General features: G+C 41.6%; 1 protein-coding gene across 1 annotated transcript in view; it reads right to left on the minus strand.

The window, feature by feature from the left end:
* Positions 1 to 16,836, minus strand: part of LOC125448531 (immunoglobulin superfamily member 1-like) — a 31,751-nt gene that overhangs the window by 11,326 nt on the left and 3,589 nt on the right. The window contains exons 2-5 of the mRNA XM_048523884.1: positions 14,004 to 14,033; positions 9,660 to 9,950; positions 8,180 to 8,473; positions 1,463 to 1,753 (exon numbers count right to left, since the gene is read on the minus strand). Of these exons, the coding sequence (XP_048379841.1) occupies positions 1,463 to 1,753; positions 8,180 to 8,473; positions 9,660 to 9,950; positions 14,004 to 14,033 (906 nt within the window). The remainder of the gene's footprint in view (positions 1 to 1,462; positions 1,754 to 8,179; positions 8,474 to 9,659; positions 9,951 to 14,003; positions 14,034 to 16,836) is intronic.

Consider the following 16,836-nt stretch of genomic DNA (forward strand, 5'->3'; position numbering starts at 1 on the left):
CACACCACTTTAAAGAACTGTGATAATGTAAACTTTTAGAACTTTAATAACTATGTGTGGTTTCAGCAAATGAACAAAAGATAATCTGTTGCACAGAGGAAAAAGCAGCAATAACTGTCTGGAATAACAAGGTGTAGAGCTGGATGAGCACAGCAGGCCAGGCAGCATCAGAGGAACAGGAAAGCTGATGTTTCAGGTCTTGGACCCTTCAGATTTTTGCAGAAGAGTCCAGATCTGAACCTTTCTGCTCCTCTGATGCTGTCTGGCCTGCTGTGTTCATCCAGATGTACACCTTGTTATCGCAGACTCCAGCATTAGCAGTTCCCACTATCACTGTCTAGAATAGGTTGCTTTGTGAGGTGAAAGGAGCAAGGAAAAGCTGTTAACTATTCCTGGGAAGAATCACCATAAGCAAGTTATTTTGATTTGATTTGAGTTAATTTGATTTGATTTATTATTGTCACACCTACTTAGGCACAGTGAAAAGTACTGTTTTGTGTGCTAACCATCCAAATAATACTTTATGCAGAATATAGTGTTACAACTACAGCGAAGGTGAAGAGAAAAATTAACTCAAAGATATGACAGGTATGTTCAAAGCGTGGTATAGGCGGGAAAGAAGCTGTTCCTGAATCTATTGGCACATGTTTTCAAACTTTTGTATCTTCTATCCGAGGGAAGAGAAGAGAATATAACTGGGGTTGGGGGATGGGTATCTCTGATTATGTTGAATGTGTTCCCCAAACAGTGCGAAGTGTAGACAGGGTCTAAACTTGGAAGGAAGGAAGAGATATTAGGGGCTGCCGATGCTGGAGAATCTGAGACAACACAGTATGAAGCTGGATGAATAGCAGGCCAAGCAGCATCAGAGGCGCAGGACAGTTTGACGTTTTGGGTCGAGACCCTTCTTCTGAAGGAAGGTGTTGACTTGAAACATCAAACTTTCCTGCTTCTCTGATGCTGCTTGGCCTGTTGTGTTCATCCAGCTTCATACCGCGTTATCTTGGAAGGAAAGAAGGCAGGTTTAAATGACAGACAGGGCTGTGCTCAGAAATCTCTGTAATTTTTTCATGGTCTTGGGCTGCACAGTTGCCATACCAAGATGTGATGCATCTGCAAAAATTGGTACACATCACTGTCGACATACCGAATTTCCTGAGCTGTCTGAGGAAGTGGATGCATTGGTGTACGGTTTTGCCTGTATCGCCGATGTGGATGTAGCAGGATAGATTACTGGTAATATTTAGTCCTAAGAACTTGAAGCACTTGATCACCTCCACCTCAGCACCATTGATTCAGATAGGGGTGTGTCCTCCACTCTGTTTCCCGAAGTTGATCACCAGCTCCTTCATTTTGCTGACTTTGAGGGAGAAATACTGTCTTTGCACTGTGCATCCAAACTGTCTGTCTGTTCTGTACACCCATGATATAAAGCAATGTAAAATAAATGATTGCTACTCACCCAAAATGGACAGTTGAACAGGAGCACTTGGCCTTGATTTCTGACGCTGATCAGAAATGTTTTCATACAAGCAATGGTAATTTCCGGCATGTTCAGAAGTTATGTTGTTGATGGTGTAGACTACAGGTGAGCTTGAGGCAGATGTAAAGTTGTAAATGATCTTATTGTTTTGAAACAGATAGATAAATATTGGATCTTCAGTGTGCGCTTCACACTTAACAACGACAACCCCACCTTGCACAGCCAGGTTGGATGCTGGTTCCAATGTTATTGTTGGGCTTGGAATGTTTCCTGTAAGTGCAAAGAATTCAATTGTTCAGTTGTCCTTTAATTGAGCAGAAATACCTCAAAACCTCCCTTTGACAACTTGAACATTGTGTGAAATGGCGAGATAAGTTTGAATCATTCCCACGTTTTCCAGGATCATTCTGCGAAACGCATTCCATCTTCCGTAAGAACACAAAACCACGAGAAATAGGAGGAATATGCCTTTCAGCCCCTGGAGCTTGCTCTGTCATTCATAGGATCGTAGCTGACCTGACACACTTCACCGCCACTTTTCCTGCCCTTGTCCATCATCCTCAATCCCATGACTGATCAAGAATCTATCAGTCTCAGCCTTAAATATACACAAGGACTCTGCACCATCCCTACCCCACACACAGCTCTCTGTGTTAAGGACTTCCAAAGACTCATAACCCAACATGAGAGAGGTGATTGTTTCTGAACAATAGGGATACAATAAGCAAGAGGTGTTTGTTTTCTGTGCTTAGATTTCTATGACTCTCTAACAGAAGTCCATTCGGCAATAAAATATACAAACAGAATTAAGTCTCTTGGCGCACTAAGTCTGCTCCACCATTCGACCATGGTTGATATGTTTCTCAACTCCATTCTTCTGCCTTCTCCCTGTATCCCTTGATCAAGAATAAATCTATCTCTGTCTCAAAGATACTCAATGACTTGCCCTTTTGTGGCAATGAGTTCCACAGACTCATTACCCATTGCTGAAGAAATTCCTCCTCATCTTAGTTCTGAAGGATCATCCCTTATTCTGTTAAAAAATTGCTTCTTATGTCTATTTTAAATCTCTCTCCTCTCATCTTAAAAATGTGCCCCCTAGTTTTGAAATTCCTGATCTTAGGGAAAAGACTACTACTACCAACCCGACCTATACTTTTCAGTATTTTATAAACTTTTTATCAGGTCACCTCTCAACCTCCTACATTCCAGTGGGAAAAGTCCCAGCCTATTCAGCCTCTCTTTATAACTCAAATCTTGCATACTCAGCAATGTCCTTGTAAATCTCTTCTGAACCCTCTCCAACTTGATAATATCCTTCCTATAACTGGGTGCCCAGAACTGGACACAGTATTCCAGAAGAGGCCTCACCAATGTCCTGTAAAACTTCAACATAATGTCCCAATCCTGTACTCAAAGGACTAAGCAAGTGTGCCAAATACCTTTTTAAGCAGCCTGTCTATATGTGATGCAAACTTCAAAGGATTATGTGCGTGCACCCCTTGGACCCTCTGTTCTACAACACAACCCAGGACTCTATCTTTAATTGCATCAATCCTACCCTTACTTGTACCAAAATACAATACCTTGCATTTATCCAGATTGAACTCTATCTGCCATTTTTCAGCCCATTAACCCATTTAGAATTAGAATCCCTACAGTGTGGAATCAGGCCCTTTGGCCCAACATGCTCGCACTGAACCTTGAGGTGTCCCACCCAGACCCATCCCCCTATAACCTACTTAATCTACACCTCCCTGAACACTATGGGCAATTTAGCAGTGCCATTCCACCTACCCTGCATATCTTGGGAGTGTGGGAGGAAACCGGAGCACCTGGAGGAAACCCATGCAGACACAGGGCTAATGTGCAAACTCCACACAGACAGTTACCTGAAGCTGGAATTGAACCCATGTCCCTGGTGCTGTGAGGCAGCTGTGCTAACGACTGAGCCACCATGCCACCTGTGTCAGCCACAACTTTACTAACCATGCCTTCTATATTCTCATCCAAATCATTTATATAAATGACAAACAAAACAGCACCCAGAACCAATCACTGTGGAACACTAGTGGTCACAGGCCTCCAGTCCAAAAAGCAACCCTCCACCATTACTTCCTGTCTCCTGCCTTTAAGCCAATAATGTGCCCAAGTGGGAAGCTCACCCTGAATCCTGTGTGACCCAAAATTACTAATTAGTCCACCATGTGGAAGTCTTTATTAAAATATAAATAAACATCTATTGTTCTACTGTCATCAACCTTTTTGGTAGCTTCCTCAAAAAGCTCAATCAAGTTTGAGAGACACTATTTTCCTCACATAAAACCATACTGACCATCCCTAATCAATTTTTGCCTCTCCAGAAGTCCATAAATCCCATCTTTTATAATCACCTCCAATAATTTACCCACAACCAAAGTCAGATTCGCAGATCTATTGCTCTCCCGTTTCACCTTACAAACTTTCTTAAACAAAGGTGCAACATTAGTCACCCTCCAGTCATCAGGTACCTCACCTATAGATATAGATGATGCAAATACATCCGCAAAGGGTCCCTGTAATTTTCTCCTTTACTTCCCACAACATTCTCGGATACATTAGATCAGGCCCTGGAGATTAATTCACATTTTTATTCTCTAATACCTCCTAAACTTACACTTTTAATGTTTTAAAAACAGTTTACATTACAAAGTTTATTTCTCTGCATTATCTAGACTCAATGTTTTTCTCCACCATGAAAACCGATTCAAAGTATTCATTTAGTATCCCTTCTACTGAGGTTCAGCACAAAGATGAAGCCCAATGCGCTCTCCAGTCACCCTCTTGCTCTTAATGTATTTGTAGAATTTCTTGGATTATCTGCCAATGCTATCTCACATCCCCTCTTTTCCTTCCTGATTTCTCTCATAAGAATGCCCCTACAGCCTTTATGTTGATTAACAGATTCAATTGAACCAAGTTGTCAATATCTAAAGTAAGATTCTCTTTTATACGGGACGAGAACTTCAATATCTCTAATTCATACATTGTTCGTTAATCTTAGCAGCCTTACCCTTCACTCCAACAGGAACAAAATGCCTCTGATTTGTCTCCATTGCACTCTTGAACTGTTCCCACTTGTTGGGGATAATGGGAACTGCAGATGCTGGAGAATTCCAAGATGAGAAAATGTGAGGCTGGATGAACACAGCAGGCCAAGCAGCATCTCAGGAGCACAAAAGCTGACGTTTCGGGCCTAGAGCTCTCTGATGAAGGGTCTAGGCCCGAAACGTCAGCTTTTGTGCTCCTGAGATGCTGCTTGGCCTGCTGTGTTCATCCAGCCTCACATTTTACCCACTTGTTGGGCATTTGTTTTACCTGTGAACAGTCTACTCCAATCATCTTTTGAAAGTTCTTGTCTCATACTGTTAAAATTAGACTTATTCCAATTAAAATTCATCTACAAAATACCTTGCAAGAACTGTGACAAACACTACATTGGACAAACTGGCAGGAAGCTAGCCACCAGGATACATGAACATCAACTAGCCACAAAATGACATGACCCACTATCACTCGTACCCTTACATACAGATAAGGAAGGACACCACTTTGATTGGGACAACACATCCATCCTAGGACAGGCCAAACAGAGACATGCACGAGAATTCCTAGAAGCATGGCATTCCAACCGGAACTCCATCAACAAACACATTGATTTGGAGCCAATCTACCATCCCCTGAGAAAAAGAACAGGAAATGACATCACCAACCCAAGGAAACCTAACCAGATAAATAGAAAGCGGGACATAACACCAGCACTTTGTCGGAGGCTCACTGATGATGTTACCTAGAATGGTGACGAAACGTCTGAAAACGAACCTTCCAGCTCAGCGAGCAAACTCACATCCAGAACCTCAACCTGAGCTACAAATCTTCTCAAAACTCACTCGCACCTATGGGCGCAATACTCCAATTAAAATCTTTAACTTTTTTGGAAGGCTTATCCTTTTCTACAACCATTATGATCGCTAGACCCAAAGGTTTCCCCCACTTTTACTTCATGCCCAAAAGAAGATCTAGTTTTATTCCTTTTCTGGTAGGAGCATCCACATATTAATCTAGAAAACTTTCTTGAGCACATTTGACAAATTCTTCACCATCCAAACTTTTAACACTATGGTAGCTCTAGTCCATGTTTGGAACATTAAAATCCCCCATTATTACAACCTTATTATGATTACATATCTCTGAGATCTCCCTACATATTTGTTTCTCATTTGCCCTCTCACCATTGGGCTAGTACATCCTATCAATGTGAACATTGAGCTGCCAGTCCTGTCTGTCTCTCAGCCAAGTTTCTGCAATAGCTATGACATCTCATTGCCATGTGTTTAAAATTTAGAATCCCTATAGTGTAGGAACAGGCATTTGGTCCAAGTCCACACCGATCCTCAGAGCATTCCACCCAAACCCATCCCCTATAACCCACCTAATCTACACACCACTAAACATTACGGACAATCTAGCATGGCCAATCAACCTAACCTGCACTTCTTTGGACTGTGGGAGGAAACTGGAGCACATGGAGGAAACCCATGCAATCATGGGGTAAGCGTAAAAACTCCAGTCACCCAAGGATGAAATTTAACCTGGTTCCCTGGCACTCTCTCCCTATTTGTTTCAGAACCTCCTTCCCCTCCCCCATTTCTGAAGCGGGGTCTAGGTCCAAAACATCAGCTTTCCTGCTCCTATGATGCTACTTGGCCTGCTGTGTTCATCCGGCTCTACACCTTGTTATCTCTATATTTATGCTCACTGCTACAGAATCGCCTGTCTATGCCCCTGGCAGGACAGTCCCCAATAACAATAATTTTATTAAATCTTGTCAAATGCAGACTAACATAAGAATTGTTCCAAGTGTCCAATAAGCCCTTTCATTTTCCTCAGAGAGATTTTCTCCCTCAACAGTTTCAAAAACTGAGAACAATAGCCACTAGAGAATTTTGATTTACCTTCTTACTTGTGCTCATAGTCACCCATCTATCTGAAACTACCTTTCATTAGCTCTAGAAAATATTGTTAAAATGGAAAAAAAACTAAAATATATAACAAACGTAAAAACAAATTAAATAAAATCAACTGATTAGTTGATTAACGAATTAAAAACGATTCCTCTTTAAGAGACTCCTTGAAGAAAAAAAACTTTTCTGAAGCTGACCACGTGTACCATTCCAGAATGAAAACACAACTCCTTATTTTAAAAAAATCTGTTGCTTTTCAAAAAAAATTTGTAGTGTTAATAAACCCCTCTAAAACACAAAAATACTTTTAAAATTTCTGAATTAAGAAAAAAAATCAATTTTTTTCCTTGTTTTGTTTTTTTGAATAATAATAAAGCAACATGGAAAAAATCTTATATTAGTAAACTATAATGACTACAATAACTGTTCAAAAAAACTATAATAAATCTTCAACTAAGCCTGCAATCTCAGGAGCAGTTGCAAAATCCATACTGCTCTTGATTGAGGTGTCTTGCAAGGACTGAAACACAATGTTACTTATCAACCCAAAGTAGCCCTTTGTATTGGAAAAGCATGAAATTGTGACTTGCCTGTCCCCTTTGTCATTGCAGACTGCTGCCTTGCCTTGCTTTCTTCTGTTCTCTGATACTGCTGTTGCTTCAAATTGCTGTAGAGTAAAATGTGCCTGCACTTGGGCAAATTTATTAATTCTACTCCACGTGGTCAATACTTGCCCTAAATTCACTAAGCAGATCTCCTTGTACCTCTCCTTGTAAGCAGGGTATCGTTGAGCCATTGCAAATCAAATGAGCATGTATTTCTAAATATACTCTAAAGGGAAATAAGATGTGAGTAATCTGTCCTATTTGGTGTCTGCCACCTACACAAGAATGCACCTAATTTCACAGCCCCAGTACAGAGTCAGAGTCATGCAGGACAGAAACAGACCACCCATCAATGCCAATCAAGTTTCTCAAACTAAACCAGTCCCATTTGCCTGCATTTGGCTCAAATCCCTCAAACCCTTTCCTATTCATGTACCTGTCCAAATGTTTTTTAAATATTGTTACTATACCTGCATCTACCACTTCGACTGGCAGTTCATTCCATATATACACTACCCTTTGAGTGAAAACGGTACCCCTCAAGTCCCTTTTAAATATTTCCTCTCTCACTGTAAAATTATGCCCTCTAGTTTTAGAGTCCCCTACCTGAGGGGAAAGGTCTGGGCTAGTTACCTCACCAGTACCCCAAATGATTTTATGAATCTCTGTAAGGCCACCCCATAATCTTTTACCTTCAGTGAAAATAACTCCTAGCACATTCAATCTCTCTATATAACACAAAACCTCCAACCAGAGGAGCATCCTGATAAATCTTTGCTGCACCCTCTCCAATATCTTTTCTACAGCATGGTGGCCAGAACTGTAAGCAACATTCCAAAAGTGGGCCTCACCAATATCCTGTAGTTACAAAGCGACATCCCATCTTCTACATTCAGTGTTCTGACAGATGAAAGCAAGCATACCAAAAGCCTGCTTCACCATCTTGACTACATGTGACATAACTTACAACAAAGTAACTACCTGAACCTCAAGCACTCTGTACTATTATCTGTGAGAAAGTCGTGTCCTTTTATTGGTATTTTCCACATTAAACATTGCACAGCAAAACTCACTAACAATAAACTCACCCATTACAGTTACTTCCAACCAGTCACTCTGGGCAGTATAGACACTTTTACCGTTGACATCAATGAGGCAGCGACATGAGTAATTCCCCGTGTCACTATAAGTCACATTCGCTATCGTGACGATTGCATTGCTCTTCACTTCTGCAATTTGCAGATACTCATTTTGTATGTGCCCACGCTTGAAGATGAAACACTGACTGCTTGCAGTGGTGCAGCAACCCATGGTGAAATTTTCACCTTCAAAGGGCTCAGCTGGAGCCAGTTGGAGGACAGTCGAAGGTGCCTTGATCCCAGCTGGGAAATAGACAACAAGAAAATTAGTCACACCACTTTAAAGAACTGTGATAATGTCAACTTTGAAGCTTTAATTACTCTTTGTAGGTTAAACAAATCAACAAGAAAAAAACCCATTGCACACGAGATAAAGCAGCTGGAACTCTGCCTGGAATAAATTGTTTCCTGAGATAAAATAGGCAAGGAGAAATTGTTATAAATTAATTAGAAGCAACATACCAATTAATCATCCCTGAAAGAATCAACATAAACAAACTATGTTGATTTGGTCAGAGATTTGGTGAAGGGTCTAGGCCCGAAACGTCAGCTTTCCTGCTCCTAAGATGTGGCTTGGCCTGCTGTATTCATCCAGCTCTACACCTTATTATCTATGTTGATTTGATTTGATTTATTGTCACATGTACCAAATACAGTGAAAATTATAGTTTTGTGTGGTATTCAAGCAGATAATACCTTACATATACACATCAGGGTAATAGAACAGAATGAAGAATATTCTCGAGAGAACCTGCTGAGAAAGAGCAATTCTAATCTATAAAAAAAGATTATAGCAGTCTGATAGCAGCTGTTCTTAAATTTGTTGGCCTGTATTTTCAAACTTCTGTATCTTCAGCCTGATGGAAGAGATTGGAAGAGAATATAACCAGGGTTGGAGGAGCTCTTTAATTATATTGGTTGCTTACCCGAGGCAGCTGAAAATATAGATGGAGTCAATGGAAGGAAGGCTGGTTTTCATGATGGATAAGTCTGTGGTTACAGCTCTCTGTAATATCTTGCGCAAAGCAGCTGCTGTACCAAGCTGTGATTCATTTCGATAGGATGCTTTCTATGGTGCATTTATAAAAAATTATACGCATCACCATGGACATGCCGAATTTTCTTGGCCTTCTGAGGAACGAAAGACATTCATGTACAGTCTTGACTCTATCGTTGACATAGATGGAGCGGGATAGATTGTTGGTAATAATTAGTCCTGGGAACATCAAGCTTTTGACCACTTCCACCTCAGCACCATTAATTCAGACAGGAGTGTGTCCTCCACTCTGTTTCTTGAGTTGATAACCAGATCCTTCATTTTGCTGACATTGAGGGAGAGACTGTTGTCTTTGCACTGTGCCGCTAGGCTGTCTATCTCTTGCATACGTGTATGATATAAAGCAGTGTAGAATAAATAATTGCTACTCACCCAAAATGGACAAGCTAACAGGTGTACTTGGCCTCGATTTCTGACGTCGATCGGAAACATTTTCATACAGACAACGATAATACCCGGTATTTTGGGAGGTTACATTGACGATGGTGTAGACTACAGGTGAGACTGTGACAGGTAGAACCCTGTAAATGACCTTATTGTTATGAAACAGATAGACAGTTTTTGGATCCTCAGAGTGCGTTTCACACTTGACAACGACAACCCCGCCTTGTAGGGCTAGGCTGGATGTGGGTTCCAATGTTATTGTTGGGCTTGGAAAGTTTCCTGTAAGTGTAAAGAATTCAGTCATTCAGGAGTCCTTTAGACAACACAGATGATTTGTTTCTGACCAATGGGAATGCAATAGGCTAAAGGGGCTTTTGTTCTGTGCTGTAGATCTCTATGACTGTCCAGCCAGAAGACCATTAGACCATAAGAAATAGGAGCAGAATTACACCTTTAAGCCCATCAACCTTGTTCTATCATTCAGTATTGGCTGATACATTCTCCTGCCTTCTCCCTGTAACCCTTGATGACCTCACCAATCAAGAACCGATCTATCTCTGTCTTAAAGACACTACTGACTTGGCCTGCACAGCCCTCAGCAGCAATAAATTCCCCAGATTCACCACACTCTGGTTGAAGAAATTCCTCCTTATCTCAGTTCTATAGGGTTGCTCCTTCACTCTGAGCCTGTGCCTTTGGGTGCTAGTGACTCCTACTATTGGAAATATCTTCTCTCATTCCACCTCTCAATAGTTTCAACTAGATTACCCCTCATCCTTCTAAACGCCATCATTTACAGACCCAGAGTCCATAACCACTCCTCATATGACACGTCCTTCATTCCTGGGATGTTTCTTGTAAAGCCCCTCTGGACCGTCTCCAACACATCCTTCCTTAGATATGGGGCCCAAAACTACTCACGATATTCAAAATTAACTTGTTGATTCAGGAGTCTTGCAAGAAACCTGACATAATATTGCTGATCAACCCAAAGTTGTCTTCTGTATTTAAAACGCATGTCATCGTGACTTGACTGCTCCCTTTGTCACTGTTGCAGCCTTGCCTTGCTTTATTTTGTTCTCTGTTACTGCTATTGCTATCAAATTACTATAGAGTAAATGTGCCGGCACTTGGGCAAATTTCTATCCACGTGCTCCATACTTGCCCTAAATTCACTGAATAGGTCTCCATGTAAGCTCTCTGAGCAAGGTATCATTGAAATATTACACATTGAGGTTGCACGTATTTCCAAATATACTCTATAGGGAAATACAATGTGTATGAACTATCCTGTTTGGTCTGTATCTCCCACACAATAATGCACCCAATTGCACTGTTCTCAAATTTTCATGCCTTACTTGCTTCCAGCCTGTGAATTTTGGTCATTGATGCAGTCATAGTCATACAGGGTAGAAACAAACCCTTTGGTCCAACTTGTTCATGCTGACTAAGTTTCTTAAAATAAACCAGTTCCATTTGCCTCACTTGGTCCATTTCCCTCAACCCCTTTCCTATTCATGTCCCTATTCAAATATCCTTTAAATATTGCAATTGTACCTGCACTCACCACTTTCCCTGGTTGCTTATTCCACACACACACGACCCTTTGTGTGAAAAAGCTGCCATCATCCTTTTAAAATCTTTCTCCTCTCACCACAAATCTATACTGTCTAGTTCTGGACTCCCCTGCTGTGGGGAAAAGGCCTTTGCTATTCACCCTATCTATGCCCTTCATGATTTTATAAACCTCTACAATGTCACCTCTCAACCTCCAATGCTCCAGTGAAAAAGTCCCAGCCTCTCCATCCAACTCATATCTTCCAGTCCCGGGAACATCCTTATAAATCTTTTCTGCACCCTCTCAGTTTAGTAACATAGTAATATAGTTGGGCAATCAGAGCTGTACACAGTGCTCCAAAAATGGCCTCACTGACGTTCTGTACAACCGCAACACAATCTCCCACTCCTATGTTCAATGGCAGTGAATTTCATAGATTCACCATTCTCTGGCTGAAGATGTTTCTCCTTATCTCTAATCTAAAAGATCTTCCCTTTTCTCCAAGGCTGTGCCCTCGGGTCCTAGTCTCTCTCTTAAATGGAAACATCTTCACAATATCCACTGTGTCCAGATCATTCCGTATTCTGTAAGTTTCAGTTAGATCCCCCCTCATCCTTCTAAACTCCATCGAGTACAGACCCATAGTCCCCACATGTTCCTCATATGCTAAGCTTTCCATTCCTAGGACAATTCTCGTGAATTTCTTCAGAACCTGATCCAGGGCCAGTACATCTTTCCTGAGATATGGGGCCCAAAACTGCATACAATACTCCAAACGTGGCCTGAGCAGAGCTGTATAAAGTCTCAGAAATGCATCCCGGCTTTTACATTGAAATCCTCTCAAAAATGCCAAAGTTGCATTTGCCTTCCTAACCACTGACTCAACCTGCAAGTTTACCTGAAGAGAATCCTGACTAGAACTCCCAAGTCTCTTTGCACTTCAGACTTCTGAATTTTCGCCCCATTTAGAAAATTGTCCATGCTTCTATTCCTTTTACAAAAGTGCATGACCTCACACTTCCCCACATTGTACTCCATCTGCCACTTCTTTGTTCACTCTCCTAACCTGTCCGAATCCTCGGCATCCTCTCCACCTCCTCAATATTACTGTGCATCTACCTATCTTTGTATTGTCTGCAAGTTTATTCAGAATGCCCTCAGTTCCTTCATCTAGATCATTAATATATAAAGTAAAAGCTGTGGTCCTAATACTGACCCTTGTGGAATGCCACTTGTCAGTGTCTGCCAACCTGAGAAAAACACTTTTAACACCACTCTCTGCTTTTTTACAGACAGCTAATCTTCTATCCTTGCTAGCACTTTGCCTCTAACACCATGAACCCCTTTCTTACTCAGCAGCCTCCTGTGCGGCACCTTGTCAAGGCCTTCTTGAAGTTCAGGTAGATAACGTCCATTGGGTGTCCATGGTCTAACCTGCCCATTACTTCCTCAAAGATCTCAACAGATTTGTCAGGTGTGACCTCCCCTCAATGAAACCATGCTGACTTTGCCTTATTTTACCATGCATTTCCAAGTAATCAGAAATCTCATCCTTTACAATCGATTCTAAAATCTTATCCATGACCGAGGTTAGGCTAATCGGCCTGTAATTTTCAATCTTTTGCTTTACTCCCTTTTTAAATAAGGTTGTCATGTCAGCGATTTTCTAGGTCTTTAAACAGGGTTGTCAGATTAGCCATTTTCCAGTCTTGTTATGTTTGTCTAGCACTTTCTGTGATTATAACCTGTAACACCAACTCTGTTTTTCTGTCTCTCCATAGATGCTGCTAGACCTGCTGACTTTCTCTGGCACTTTCTGTGTTTATAACCTGTAACGTTAACTCTGTTTCTCTGTCTCGCCACAGAGGTAGAGATTGTGAGGTGATGATTTTTGAGGGTACAAGTATAAGGTGTTGCATTTTGGTGGGTCAAATGCAGGTGGAAAGTATCCAGTAAATAGCAGAACCTTTAGGAACATTGATATACAAAGGGATCTCTGGGTGAAAGTGGCAACACAAGTGGTGAAGAAGGCATACAGTATGCTTGCTTTCATCAGTTGGAGCACTGAGTATAGAAGTTAGCCAGTCATGCTGCAACTATATAAAACTTTAAGTGAGGCCACATTTGGAGTGTTATGTGCACTTCAGCTTGCTACACTATAGAAAGGATGAGGAAAGAGATTTAGCTGGATTGCAGTGCATTTGTTATAAGAAGAGGTTGGACAAACTTGGATTGATTTCAATTTTGATTTTCATTCGAGCAATGGAAGCTGAGGGGCGACGTGGTTGAAGTACATAAAATTATGAGAGATATGGATAAGGTGGATAGTTGAGTCTACTTCCAAGGGTGGAAATGTCAAGTACTAAGGTGAGAGGGGGAAGGTTTAAAGGAGGTATACAAATAAGTCTTTTTTACACAGAAGGTGGTGAATGCTTGGAACATGTTGCCAGGAGAGGTGGTAGAAGCAGGAATGACAGCCAAATTTAAGAGGCATTTAGACTGATATGAGAATAGGCAGGCTCTATTTACAGACCGTGTGCAGGCAGATGTGATTAGCGTAGAATGGCATCATGGTCAGCACAGAAATGGTGCGACAAAGATTGGACTGTTCCATGCTCTATAACCAGCAGTTGAACAGGAGGGAATTGGTCCTAAGAGCGAAGCTACAGCCTTGATGTTGCCCATGGCCAGTCGATTAAACCCATCTACCGAAACCATTTAAATTATTTTTAGTCAAAGATGCATTCAGTGCAGTAACAGAGACAGAGACTTACCATAATCTCTTCCAAGTCCAGGAGAAACAGCTAGAGAAATTCACAGGGAGACAAAACAAATGGGAGAACACATTACTGTTAACGTATAAAACATTGCTCAGTCTTTGAAAATCACAGACTCATTTACGGGCAAGGAGCAGGAGGGAAACTGCAAAACATTAGGGGGTCATAAATGATGGTGTCAGATCAGTGCGTGACTCATGCGGTTCTATCCCAAGAGAGGGGTCTTATTCATTGTAGGATTGATTAGGCAAATAAGTGGGCAAAGATTTGGCGGATGCACCTCCTATATGGGAAAATGTAAAGTTGCAAAAGGAGGGCAAAAGAGCACACTATTAGTTAAATGAAGAGAAACTGTAAGAAGATGAAACACAAAGGGACTTGGCAGGGGTGACTTATGCATGAAACACAGAAAGCTAGCACACAGAGGCAGTAGTTAATTGGGAAGGACTAATGGAATATTGGCCTTCTTTCAGGGGGTTGGAGTACAAGAGTAGGGAAGTCTTATTGCAATTGTACACGGTGCTGGGGACACCACATCTGGAGCATTGGGAGCAGTTTTGCTCCTCTCATTTAAGTAAAGGTATCATTTCATCAGAGGCAGTTCAGAGAAGGTTCTTGACTATGATTCCCCAGGATGGAGGGATTGTCTTATGAGTATTGGCTAAACAGGGTTGGGTTCTGCTCACTAGGGCTTAGAAGAATGAGAGGTGATCTCACTGAAACATATAGGGAATTGATAGAGTCAGTGCTGAGAGGATGCTTCCACCTCATGGGAGAATCTAGGACCAGAGGGCACACAGGGGAGGTGACAGCCTACTGATATTATCGTCAGACTATTAATCCAGAAACCTTGGTAATGTTCTAGGGAGCTGAGTTTGAATCCTGCCATGGCAGTTTGAATTCAATCGATATCAGCAATTAAGAGTTTAATGAATCGATTGTCAGGTAAAAACCATCACTAATGTCCTTCAGGGATGGAAACTGCCATCCTTACCTGGTCTGACCTACATATGACTCACAACTTTACCTATAACAATGTGATTGATATACCCTCTGGGCAATTAGGGATTGGGTCATAAAATATTGCTCCTGTGAATGAATGAAATAAAAAAGTCTTAGAATAAAGTGATGCCAACTGAAGACTAAGACAAGGAGGAATTTTTTTCTTTCAGAGTCTTTAGAACTCCTTGCCACAGAGAGCTGCGTGGGGTCAGGTCCCTTGTGGCTATTAAAGGCTGAGACAAATTGATTCTTGATCAGTCAGGGAATCAAGGGAAAGGGCTGGAAAGTGGATGTGAGGAATGTAGAATCAACTACTGTCCTGTTGAATGGCACAGCAGGCTCGAGGGGTCGAAGGGCCTACTCTTGCTCCTATTCCTTACAGCACAGAGAGGTAGATTGTTAAACAACTCATGCCTTCCATGATGGTAGTTAATGGGGCAACTGAACAAATTAAGGTTGTACTCTCTGAATGTTATATGTTGCTGAACAAAAAATAGTGTGCCAAGCATCCTCCACTGTTGTTCACCATTTATATGAATGGTTTGGATGAGAATATAGGAGGCATGGTTAAGTTATTTTGTAGATGACACTAAAATTGGTGATGTAGTGGACAGTGAAGAAGGCATTAAAGGTAATATTAGCAAATTTGCTGATGACACAAAGCTGGGTGGCAGTGTGAAATGTGAGGAGGATGTTATGAGAATACAGGGTGACTTGGACAGGCTAGGTGAGTGGACGGATGCATGGCAGATGCAGTTTAATGTGGACAAATGTGTGGTTATCCACTTTGGTGGCAAGAACAGGAAGGCAGATTACTATCTCAATGGAGTCAAGTTAAGGTGATGTACAACGAGATCTAGGTGTTCTTGTACATCAGTCAATGAAAGCAAGCATGCAGGTACAGCAGGCAGTGAAGAAAGCTAGTAGCATGCTGGCCTTCACAACAAGAGGAATTGAGTATAGGAGCAAAGAGGTCCTTCTACAGCTGTACAGGGCCCTGGTGAGACCGCACCTAGAGTATTGTGTGCAGTTTTGGTCTCCAAATCTGTGGAAGGACATTCTTGCTATTGAGGGAGTGCAGCATAGGTTCACGAGGTCAATTCCCGGAATGGCGTGACTATCATATGTTGAAAGATTGGAGCTACTGGGCTTGTATACACTTGAGTTTAGAAGGATGAGAGTGGATATATGGAATATTCTGCCCCAGAAGGCAGTGGAGGCCAAGTCTCTGGATACTTTCAAGAAAGAGATGGATAGAGCTCTTAAAGTGGAATCAAGGGTTATGGGGATAAGGCAGGAACAGGATACTGATTGTGGATGATCAGCCATGATAATAATGAATGGTGGTGCTGGCTCGAAGGGCCGAATGGCCTATTCCAGCACCTATTGTCTATTGTCTATTCTCTAAGGGTCCAACAGGGTGTTGATCAGATGGGCCACTGGGCTGAAGAGTGGAAAATAGAGTTTAATTTAGATAAATATAAAATGTTGCATTATGGTCAGGCAAACTGGGACTGGAGTTACGCAGCTAATGGTAGGGCCCTGCAGAGCACAGTTGAGCAGTGAAACTTAGGGACACAGGTACCTCGGTCCTTGGAAGTGCAGTCACAGGTAGACAGAGTGGTGAAGAAGGCATTTGGCATGTTTGCCTTTATCAGTCAGATAATTGAGTACAGGTGCTGGGCTGTCATGTTGTGGCTGTACAAGACACTGATAAGGCCGTGTTTAGAATACTCTATACAATTCTTGTCACCCTGCTATAGAATGAATGTTATTAAACTAAAAGAGTACAGAAAAAATTGACAAGGCTATTGCCTTGAGTGTTAGG

Source organism: Stegostoma tigrinum, chromosome 41, assembly GCF_030684315.1.
Source record: "Stegostoma tigrinum isolate sSteTig4 chromosome 41, sSteTig4.hap1, whole genome shotgun sequence".
In the NCBI taxonomy this organism is placed as follows: Eukaryota; Metazoa; Chordata; class Chondrichthyes; order Orectolobiformes; family Stegostomatidae; genus Stegostoma; species Stegostoma tigrinum.